This window comes from Artemia franciscana, chromosome 12 (assembly GCF_032884065.1).
Source record: "Artemia franciscana chromosome 12, ASM3288406v1, whole genome shotgun sequence".
Taxonomy (NCBI): Eukaryota; Metazoa; Arthropoda; class Branchiopoda; order Anostraca; family Artemiidae; genus Artemia; species Artemia franciscana.
Window position 1 is genome coordinate 41,240,551 of NC_088874.1, and position 12,238 is coordinate 41,252,788.

Below are 12,238 nucleotides of genomic sequence, written 5' to 3' on the forward strand. Positions count from 1 at the left end.
AGAAAATTCAAATACAGCATCCAACTTTACATCGGTGCGTTTTCCGGTTGGTTCAGTTTCCAAACTAATTCCCAAAAAAGTTGAAAAAATTTCGAAGTAAAAAAAATCAAAAAAATCAAAGTTGTAAAAAACAATTCTAAGTTAAGAAAAGGGGGCCAAAATCTGGGAAGGGGCATTTGGGGCCCCTTAAAGGGGTAACAGATTTGTCACTTTTTGATTCATTAAATTAGGTTCGTATTATAAAGTATGTTCAGCATTCTGCAAAATAGAACCTGTATTTGAAATTTTTTGCACCCGTCCTCTTAAACAGCACAACCAGGATATACAAACTGGTCATTCTTCTTATTCAGTGAGGGTTGAAGATATGTTAATCATGTTCTGACAGGAATATGCTAGTGAGGTGTCCCGTCTGTAATATTCGAATGAAATTTAGGGTATATGCAATGAGGTTTAGGATGTAATCTTTAGAGCCTCAGGCGTGCAATCCAAACCCATCTATGCATCACTACTGACAAGTTCTGATTAAGCGTGAAAGGCTTTCTATGAAATTTTTTTAATTTATTCTAAAAGTGTCTTAATCAAAGCCCCACACAGAATTTTATTTTGTTCCTGCTATATCAACTTTTCCATAATCCAACATAATCAAACAGTTTGTGGTAACGAAATGTAGTAAGGAGCGACCCGGCTCAATAGTAACCAAAGCTCTAAAAAACAGAATTTTGATACCAATAGTTACAACAAAAGAATTGCATTTTTATGCTTATTTTAAATATATAAGTTTCATCAAGTTTAGTCTTACCCGTCAAAAATTACGAGCCTGAGAAAATCTTCCCTATTTTAGAAAATAGGGTGAAACACCCCTAAAAGTCATAGAATCTTGATGAAAATCACACCATCAGATTCAGCGTATCGGAGAACCCTATTGTACAAGTTCCAAGATCCTATCTACAAAAATGTGGAATTTCGTATTTTTTGCCAGAAGACACATCACGGATGCGTGTTTATTTGTTGGTTTGTTTGTTTTTTTTATTTTTCCCAGGGGTGATCGTATCGACCCAGTGGTCCTAGAATTTTGCGAGAGGGCTCATTCGAACGGAAATGAAAAGTTCTAGTGCCCTTTTTAAGTGACCAAAAAATCAGAGGGCACCTAGGCCCCCTCCCACGCTCATTTTTTCCAAAGTACTCGGATCAAAATTGTGAGATAGTCATTTTATTCAGCATAATCGAAAAACCTTATAACTATGTCTTTGGGGACGACTTACTCCCCCACAGTCCCCGTGGGAGGGGCTGCAAGTTGCAAATTTTGACCAATGTTTGCATATATTAATGGTTATTGGGAAATGTAGAGACGTTTTCAGGGGGATATTTGGTTGGGAGGGGGGTTCAGAAGAGGGGGCTATGTGGGGGAAATTTTCCATGGAGGAATTTGTCATGGGGGAGGAAGATTCCCATAAAGGGGGGTGCGGCATTTTCTAGCATTATTTCAAAAAAAAAACAATGAGAAAATAAATATGAAAAAGTTTGTTTCAACTGGAAGTATGGAGTAGCATTAAAACTTAAAGCGAACAGAAAATATTATGCATGTAAGGGGTTCACCTCCTCCTAATACCTCACTCTTTACGCTAAAGGATTTTTAGTAATTTCAACTATTTATTCTACGGCCTTTGTGATTCAGGGGACAAAATTTAATCTTTAATGCAAAGAGTTATTGACGAGGTATTGACGAGTGGGCGAACCTTCTCACATACGTAACAAAAACATACGAACATAGAAGTTTGTTACGTAAGCTAATTCGTAATTTACGTATATCTTTTACTAATGAAAACGTTCGTAAAAACCAAAAGTTCTAGTTGCCTTTTTAAGTACCCAAAAAATTGGAGAGCAACTGGGCCTCCTTCCCCTCCTTTTTTCGCAAAATCATTCGATCAAAACTACGGGAAAGCCATTTAGCCAAATAAATAAATATGCAAATTTCTCTTTAATTATTCATCTGCGGAGAGCCGAAATCAAAACATGGATTAACTAAAAAACGTTCAGAAATTAAATAAAAAAAACAAGTTTTTTTTAACTGAAAGTAAGGAGCGACATTAAAACTTAAAACGAACAGAAATTACCCCGTATATGAAAGGGGCTGCTCCTTCTTCAACGCCCTGCTCTTTACGCTAAAGTTTTTACTGTTTTAAAAAGTAGAGTTGAGAGCAGCCCCTTTCATATACGGGGTAATTTCTGTTCGTTTTAAGTTTTAATGTCGTTCCTTACTTTCAGTTAAAAAAACTTGTTTTTTTATTTAATCTTACATAACGCGAATTTCTATGTTGAGATAGAGTGCACTCGAGTGTACTCGGCACTCCTACATTATGAACAAAACTTACCCAGAACATTACGATTGCAATGAAAAATGTATTAAAAAGCACAAAATTCTTAGTTACAGTTTAAAATAAAACAACCTTTTAATACGAGAATAATAATAGAAGGCGATCAATTCGGCTTCACATCCGGAAGCCTCTACCAACGGAAAGAAACTAGCCTAGACTAACGTATGAAGAAAAACACAACAGACACAATACAAAAAAAATCAAAGGAAAGAAAAACTCACATCTAAACAAATTATAATGTAGTAAATTTTTTCCTGTTTTTCTTTTCTTTTTTTCGTTTATAAGGGCTCCCGGTTTATATTCATATTCTTTTTATTTTTTTTTGTATTAAAGCTTTTTCACGGTCTTATTCAACATTTTTAATCATTTTTAAGATATTTTCATTCTAAGTGTAAGTGGAAAGGCAGGGTTGTCTAAAAAGTTATTTTCGTAGGATTACATAACGTTACGTAAAGTCTAAGTTACGCTTGTGGTAAAGTTCTACTGTGTAATTTGAAAGAACCCTAAAACATTAAATTAGTAAAATTCTAATTCAATTTTTGAGCCAACTGGGGAACAAATTTTTGAACTGGAAATCCTGTGTAGCTTTTGAATTTTTGTTTCATAGCTCGAGATGAATCAACCACTGAATCATTCATTCAAATCTGGATCATAGGCCCTGGCCTAGGGAATCATAATTCAAGGGGCGCAACAAATTATCACTGAGTGATTTTTCCTAAAATGGAGGTGTAAGTGAATTTGATAGATCTATCTAAGTGTTTATTAGGGTAAATAATTAATGCTTGGATAATAATGTCCGCAATATCTAATTAAAATTTGATTAGTTAAACTTAAATTTAATTAAGTAATGTTTTACTTAAATAAAACTAGAGTCAAAAAAAGAATGGATAGCAGATTTACATATCCTGAAGTAACTTTCCCCAAACCAGACTAATATGCAGTAAATACCAGAAGCCGAAATTCGCTTGCGTCATTTTTACCAGTGCAGCCGCTAAATCAATATTAGTCAAGTCCAAAATAGTTACATTCATGTTCAGAATGTGGTTGCCCTACAAATATAATGATTTACCCAATAAAAAGCTACAGGTATTTGGGTTTAAAATGTTTTCTTTTAGTTTACTAAAATTATTATATGGGATTTTAGACTTAGGATGGTAGTTAAGGAATTAAGAGATTTGGTAATAAGAAAGTCATAGTTGACGTGGCAACAATATTTTTTTAGAAATTGCAGGACATTTATATATTTACAATATCTTATAGATGTCAACAATGGTTAGAATTTGATCCGTTGAAAACGCGTTAAAATCCATCGAGGCTGAGTTTTTAATTCTATAAGAACATTAAAAACGTCTTTTGTTTCTACAAGATATTTAAAAAGATATTTTGTTTCACGAAAATTTAAAAAAAATTTATTTCAACGATAAGATGGCGATGTTTTATAAAAGACATCGAATTTTTCTGGCTAATCACATTAAATGAATCCGAAAGGTCTTGCTTTTGAAAGTATTTATAAGGTTCTATTCTAATATGTCACTTGAGTGAGACATTTCTTACAAAAGTGAGTGTCTATTGTAGGATATGAAAAATCAGTATCTATATCGAATTTTTCTTTTCGCCTCATCTCACTTATAATGGTCTATAGCTCCGGCCGTTATAAATAGTCTTTTGTCGTTGTGCACAGGTCATTTAGCCTTCTAGTAGTGGCTATGTTTATTTCATTGTTTTTTGTTTTTTTTTTAGAGGATGAATATATAAATAGCAACAAGGACGATTGAAAGAGCCATGAAATAAAAATTTGTAATTTTACTGAATATTTTAGACCCAATGTTACCCACTTAGGTGGCGTCAAGATTGAATCTGAATTGGTTTTATTCTGGCTACAGTTTCTTACCTGGTTCAGGAGTAACTGACCCATCCAATGAAGGCTGACTGTTTTGTCGTAGTATTTTTCTTAGTCCTATATAAAGGGTATAAGTAAAGGTTAGAAGGGGTAATAGTGTGGAAAAATGATAAAGCAATGGAAAATAAGGTATAAAATGTCTGAACACTGCAGTAAAAAGTGTATTGATATTCATATAGAACCTAAAACAATAATTTATTATATTGAGTAGGTCTTAGAGACATGAATTTCTATGCTCATTAGCAAGCTAATGACCCTTAAATCCTCCTTCTAAAGAGCACATTCATCAATCCTTCCTGCCCTTATCTTAACTATTTCACTCATTATAAATGATATGAAGCATGGAGCAAGAGCGCCCTTAGAAGGGTAATGGACTTCACTATCCCTCTTGAAGAGACTAAAATATTAACTGGTGTGTCTAATCTCTTGGAGAAATTCAATAGTTTTCTATCAACGAAAACTCTTATCCAAGTTCGGAATTACTTAAAAAGATTTTGGACTCCCCTCCCACCATTAAAAACTTAACTGGGCATACTTTTGTGGAGAAGGATCATGAAGAACCCAAAATTTAGGGCATTGTCTTATTAATACACAACATGATTTTAAATACTATGACTACAAATCATCCTAAGCTTCAGTAACTCTATTATCTTGTACAATGATCCATGTGCAAAAAATAGTACCTAACTCCTGTGCAGCTCAGATCTGGCTTCTTTCAGCCTGTTTTGTTCACCCACATCAAAAAGACTTGAGCCTACATGGTTTCAGGACACCAGATTTAGCTCAAGTGGTTTCAAAGGGATAGATCAACGTAAAAAAAAAACTTTATTCTCACCAGTGGTTAGAGTATATAACAGGACTAGACAAGTTATGGCATCGGTCATTTACGTAAGAGGGCCATATTTTCAAAATTGTTGGCCTGCTTTATCTTGCTTTATTGAGTCAAAGACTATTGATCATGGGATTGTCAGGAACTAGCCAAGGTCATATACAGAAACAAAACAAGCTGTTTTGATAATAATTTTTCTTAGAAAGTAGGTCTGAAAGAAAATTTAGGCTGTACACAATAGATTGAATAAGAAGAAAATATAAACAGAATAAACGAGAAATGTTATATAGAAAATTAATAAGAATATAAACGAAAATAAATAATATGAATATAAATAAGATAATTTAAACACCAGAATAAAACAGAAACGAATAAGAAGAAGATAAACAGAAGTTTGGAAGCCTCCTATATTGTAAAGCAAAAATTAACATACCTAGCATTTTGCCTTTTGTGGCTACTGGGATTATAGAAATACAAGGATAAGCTGCAATTTGTAGACTAAAATGTATTACATTATGACGACCCTATTTGCGGTTTAACAAATTTGTATTACCAATATTATAGCAATACGAACTTCACACCAGGTTTGCTGCCAAGAGGTATCACCTCCTAGTTTTCTCAAAAGACTGTTGATCCTGTGTTTATAAAGAACAGTATGTAATCAAACAGTTCGTGGTAACGAACTGTAGTAAGGAGCGATCCTGCTCAATAGTAACCAAAACTCTAAAAAATTGAATTTTGATATAAATAGCTACATCAAAAGAATCGCATTTTAATGCTGATTTTAAATATATAAGTTTCATCAAGTTTAGTCTTAGCCATCAAAAGTTACGAGCCTGAGAAAATTTGCCTTATTTAGGAAAATAGGGGGAAACACCCCCTAAAAGTCGTAGGATCTTAACGAAAATGACAACATCAGATTCAGCGTATCAGAGAACCCTACTGTAGAAGTTTCAAGCTCCTATCTACAAAAATGTGGAATTATGCATTTTTTGCCAGAAGACAAATCACGGGTGCGTGTTTATTTGTTTTTTTTTTTTGTTTTTTTTTTGTTTTTTTCCCCAGGGGTCATCGTATCGACCAAGTGGTCCTAGAATGTCGCAAGAGGGCTCATTCTAACGGAAATGAAAATTTCTAGTGCCCTTTTTAAGTGACCAATAAAATTGGAGGGCATCTAGGCCCCCTCCCACGCTCATTTTTTTCCCAAAGTCAACGGATCAAAATTTTGAGATAGCCATTTTGTTTGGCATAGTCGAAAATCTTAATAGCTATGTTTTTGGGGATGACTTACTCCCCCACAGTCCCTTGGGGAGGGGTTGCAAGTTACAAACTTCAACCAGTGTTTACATATAATAATGGTTATTGGGAAGTGTACAGACGTTTTCAGGGGATTTTTTTTTGGTTTTGGGTAGGGTTGAGGGAGGGGGCTATGTGGGAGGATCTTTCCTTGGACAAATATGCCATGGGGGAAAAAATTCAATGAAAAGGGCGCAGGATTTTCTAGCATTGCTATAAAAAAAAACAATGAAAAAATAAACATGAAAACGTTTTTTCAAATGAAAGTAAGGAATAGCGTTGAAATTTAAAACAAACAGAGATTATTACGCATATGAAGGGTTCTAAAAATACTTTAGCATAAAGAGCGAGGTATTTAGGAGGAGATAAATACCTCAATCTTTATGCTAAAATATTTTTAGTGATTTCAACTATTTATTCTACGGCCTATTTGATTCAGGGGTCATTTTTAAGAATTGGAACAAAACTTACGATTTAGTGTAAAGAGCGAGGTATTAACGAGGGTACAAACCCCCTCGTACACATAATAAAAATATAAGAATATAAAAGTTTGTTACGTAAGTTAATTCTTAAGTTACGTATATTTTTTAGTAATAAAAACGTTCGTTGAATATTAAAAGTTCTAGTAGCCTTTTTAAGTAACCGAAAAATTGGAGGGCAGCTAGGCCTCCTTCCCCACCAGTTATTTCTCAAAATCGTCTGATCAAAACTAAGAGAAAGCCATTTAGCCAAAAAAAAATTAATATACTAATTTCATTTCAATAATTTATGTGCGGAGAGCCAAAATCAAACATGCATTAATTCAAAAACGTTCAGAAATTAAATAAAAAAAACTAGTTTTTTTAACTGAAAGTAAGGAGCGACATTAAAACTTAAAACGAACAGAAATTACTCCGTATATGAAATGGGTTGTCCCCTCCGCAGTCCCACGCTCTTTACGCTAAAGTTTTTAGTTGTTTTAAAAAGTAGAATTGTGGCAAAGAGTCAAACTTTAGCGTAAAGAGCGTGGGACTGCGGAGGGGACAACCCATTTCATATACGGAGAAATTTCTCTTCGTTTTAAGTTTTAATATCGCTCCTTACTTTCAGTTAAAAAAACTAGTTTTTTTTATTTAATGCAATATCAAAGAGAAGGTTTGGATACAAGTCCGTGTGCTAAGCATAGACAATACATAATTCCAATTGCTAATTTTATAATGATGTATAAGAACAGTGACACAAAGGGATCTTAAAGATAGGGATCTGCTTTAAGACCTCATAAATAGTCGACGCTAAGGTTTATTTTTAAACCTGGGTTAATTGTTTAAGAAATTAAAAAATATAGAACTATCCTTTAATCTTTAATCGTACACATCCATACCAAAGGGTTGTCTATTTTCAAAATTCTTGTACACAAAGTCGCTTACTAGCCTTGGCACGTGGGACACGTGTGGAAATGTTCAAAACGTTGGGTGGTATATACCCTACGTGACGGAAAAAAACGGCTTTGCCAAAATGTATCTGGCGTCGCCAAACAAGTGGCACTTCGAAATGTACACCACGTGGTTGAGAGTGAAAAACCCTTTGATGCATAGACGACATAAATATAAGATGTTTATAAACTTTACCTTGAAGTTGTGGTCTAGATCTGTCATGACATTCGGCTCTTTTCAGTTTCACACCCCTCTGAATTTCCCCGAGAAGTTGATTGTGCAGATTTGGCTTCTCTGAATCGTATACAAACTACAAAAGAAAATGAGAGAAATGTTTACTTAATAAGAAGCATAAACAAGGACTAATTAATATTCCCAAAGGCAAGAATTCCCAAAGGCACGAAGCAAGAATGATATTAGAGAAAGTTTGCCTTCATAACAGGCCTGAAAATTTGGGACAAGATCATGTCTATTTCCACAGAGCCTGCAATTTTAGGGAGTCCCAGGTGACCTGCCCTTACTATTTTCTTATAAACTAATTGGTGATTGTAAAACAAATATATAATTAACCTTTTATTAATAGGCTGGGGGAAGTGAGTATCGATTACTTTTACCTTCTGTGTCGAAGACGCCTAAGGGGCTGAAGCCCTCTCCCATGTGTATCTCCATTTGCAAAATGTGTATTACTGGTACAAATCGTAGCCATTTACTCAGAGTTCATTAGCACAAAAACTTTGATGTAAAAACATTATTTAGCTGGTGAGTTTACTTTAATCTCAGTTCATTGCAATCAAACTGGTCTTGGTAACGAACTGTAAGTAAGGAGCCAATCAGCCCAATAGTAGCCGAAACTCTAAAAAACGGAAATTTGATAAAACAGAATATAAAAATTCTGATAACTGAATATATAAAATTCAGAAAGTTGTGACTTTACTCATCAAAAGCTAAGAACCTGAGAAAATATACCTCATTTTCAAATAGGGAACCCCTCTTGGAAAAAAGTCAAAAATTTTTAATGAAAATCAAACCATCGAATTCGGGGTATCAGAGAGCCCTACTGTAGAGGTTTCAAGCTCCCGTCTGCAAAAATTTAGAATTTTGTTGTTCTTCTTGGCCAGAAAAAATATTTCTGATGCATTGCTTTTTTCTCAGGGGTGGGCAGAGCAAACCAATGGTTCTAGAAGATCGGTAGGGGCTCATTCAAACGAAAATTAAGCAGTCTAGTGCCTCATTAAATGACCAAATAGATTGGAGAGCAACCGTCTTTCCTCCCATGCCCCTATTTCTTCCAAGTCGTCCGATCAAAATTTTGACGTAGCTTTATTGCTTAGTATAGTTAAAAGTCCACTAATCATACCTTTGTGGATGTGGATCCACCACCAATCCTCGGAGAAAGGGCTGTAATTTATTAAACTTGTCCATTGTCTACATATAGCATTTTTATTGGGAGGTATAAAGACATTTTTCGGGTGGAGGGATTTCTGCAAAGGGGTGGGGAGATTTTCTGCGATCAAAATGTTCAGTAGGGAGGGAAGATTCTTGGAGGTGAAGTTATAAGGATAAGCTTGAAAATAAACGGGGAAAGTCGCCAGAATTCCTATGTCAAATTCTTTTTATTTGGCTTGCTTTCTCTTTGGCGATTTAATTTTACATGCGGACATGCTCCTGGGGAATTTTCCGGGGGAAATTTTCAGCGGGATTGGAATTGTCTGGCGAATTTTTCATGGGACTGATTTTCCACGGGAGAAATCCTTCATGGGGAAATTTTCCGCGAGAAAAATTCTCAATGGAAGAAATTTCAACGGGAGCAACTTTCGATTTGGGGGGGGTACATTTGTTTGTTTCAAAAAAAGTTTTGCTTTTGGTCCCAATTCTTAAAGAACGAATACTGAAACACAAATTTCTCGTTTTTTTTTCGTTAATTTCTTTCAGCTTAGGGTGAGACAAGACAAAATAAAGTGACAATATATTGAAGGATTTATCACAAGTAGATTTGGGGCTTATCACTTTAAGGAGTGTTAAATTGGTTAGAATGGTAACATTCTGGGAGAAAATAATTAGGCTACCTAGAGCTCGGCTTCTTAAGTCAGCTTATTTGGTGAGCTTGAAGGACGGTAGACATGATTCGTTTCCAAATGTGGCTTTTCGGAGATGTGGAATGAAGGAAAGGCCCAATTGGTGAAAGCGTGTCAGTACGGAAGGAAGTTCGCTGAACCCTAAGTGACAAAGAAATCCAAGAGTGGCGAGCTCATAAGGACCAATCTATGTCTTTTAGGTTTTACTCCCAAGCTAAAGAGTGTTGGGGGGAGGACGTTTATTTTAAATTTTGGTTGAATAAAGATGATTTGAAGAATTTTTTATTGGTAAGAGGGGATAGTTTGGGTTTAGGTGGGAGAAAGATATTTTTTGGAAAGCTTAGGCTGGCGGCTAGCCCCTACTTTTGCCCTGTGTGTGGATTTATAAATGAGAATTTATTTCATTTTGTATCCGAGTGCGAAGAGCTGCCTCAGTTGTGGAATGAATGTTTTAGACGAGTGTTTGGGAGTGAATGCTGGTTAATTGAGTGGATGGCTGAAAGGAACGTATGTGCTTTTAAATAGTTATGTAAGTTTCTTCGTAAAGATAGGGAATCATGTGTAAGGGGATAGCTTGTTACGGTTTTTAGTATTTGAATGTTATTATGATTGGTGTTTGTTGGTTAAAATGTTGAACCTTGGTGTTTTTTTTTTTTTGTCTTTTTGTTGTTCTTTTTCCGTTTTTTTTTATTTTTATTATCTAAAGTTATATTTTATTCCTAACCTTTGTTTGCAGACTGTATTAAGTGCTGCTATGGACCCCAGACTTTCTGCAATAAATTTTATCTTATCTATGGAAAATATTGAATTTGGACTATATATTTACACGATAACGGAGTGTGAGGACAAAGAAATTGGACAGTGCAAAATAGGAAGCAACTCTTAATACAGAATATGCAGAATAATTGCACCTGACACATTAGGGATGCAGATCCACTATGTTTTACCCTCCCCCTCATTAATGTGCAAATATAGAGGCCAAATTTGTTCTAAACTATTAAATTTTTATCATACTTAGGTATATCAAACAGTTCGTGGCAACGAACTGTAGTAAGGAGCGACCCGGCTCAATAGTAAATGGAATTTTACTATTTTTTATTTTCAGAAATTACTCCGTATATGAAAGGGGCTTTTCCTCCTCAACGCCCCGCTCTTTACGCTAAAGTTTTTAACTGTTTTCAAATGTAGAGTTAAGAGAAACATTCAAACTTTAGCGTAAAGAGCGGGACGTTGAGGAGGAAAAGCCCCTTTCATCTATGGAGCAATTTCTGTTCGTTTTAAGTTTTAATGTCGCTCCTTACTTTCATTTAAAAAAACTTTTTTTTTTGTTTAATTTCATTAGGACTGAGCGTCAGAGAAACATATCAGAAGAATACTAAGTCAGGGGTATATCATAAAAGTAACACTGTTTCTCCCTCTGGGCCTAGAGAAATGATAAGCAAAAGTATTTTGGGGGAAGGGTGTAATTTATTTTACGGACTGGATGGTCAATTTTACTGACCGATTTGGGTTATATTGCTATTAAAATTACTTTATGTTTAGTTTAATACCGACAGAGACTGATCTCCTTTGATTGATTTTACGTCATATTTTTCCCTCAGCCTATTTATCCTCATAAACAAACAAAAAATTACAGTAACCGACTGGGTGAACAATAGCAAAGCCACCTCACTCTAAAAGTGACGCCCCTGCATGGATCCATTTTAGGTCTATTCATACCTAAAAACTGCAATTATCAAAGGTCTTTTTAGTTAATTCAAAATTATGAAGTTTTTGGGGAAGAACCAGATATTAATTGGCGTTGTAACACTGAACTGTGAAAATAAATAATGAAAACTAATCACTTAACTTTGACAATAGATTTTGTCTGTAAATATTCGAACATTAGTAATCTAATCGCTAATAATCTGATTCGCTAAGACAATCACACCTTCAAAGGACAGTTTCAGTTTCTGTTCAGAAACTGGATAGTTCAGACTGTCCAGTTTCACATCATTTTAGCCCATTTTTGGCACTTGCAAAAATGGCCAAAAAATGGCCACTTGCCACATGTTTCACACTTGCTTCACCTTTTTGAGTTAGGCACCGGCTACCTCCGAAACTGCACTTGCAACAACTAAGTTCTCATTTTTTTTCTTTTTTTAAGAAGTTAATGGTTGTGAAAGTTTCCACTTAACAGGGTCAAGCATCAAAATTTTTGGTTTTGCTGTAGCTGGTTCAATGATTTGAATTTGATATGAACACCTGAGTAGTGAAGCCTTACTGAATTTGATCGCATCACTATCCCTAGTTTTAATCGTATTTTTATCCTAGGATTCCATGGGTACCAAATTCTGTCATTCCATGTCAGC

General features: G+C 34.9%; 1 protein-coding gene across 6 annotated transcripts in view; it reads right to left on the bottom strand.

The window, feature by feature from the left end:
• LOC136034136 (troponin T, skeletal muscle-like) overlaps nucleotides 1-12,238 on the bottom strand; it is an 82,169-nt gene that overhangs the window by 35,457 nt on the left and 34,474 nt on the right. For 4 of the 6 annotated variants that reach the window (XR_010619120.1, XM_065715306.1, XM_065715307.1 and 1 more), the window contains 2 exons: nucleotides 8,008-8,122; nucleotides 4,267-4,332 (listed from right to left, as the gene is read on the bottom strand). Coding sequence is in view for 5 of the 6 variants with exons in the window: in XM_065715306.1 (XP_065571378.1) it covers nucleotides 4,267-4,332; nucleotides 8,008-8,122 (181 nt within the window). In the remaining variant the exon portion in view is untranslated. The remainder of the gene's footprint in view (nucleotides 1-4,266; nucleotides 4,333-8,007; nucleotides 8,123-12,238) is intronic. The other 2 variants (XM_065715308.1, XM_065715310.1) reach the window with 1 other exon arrangement.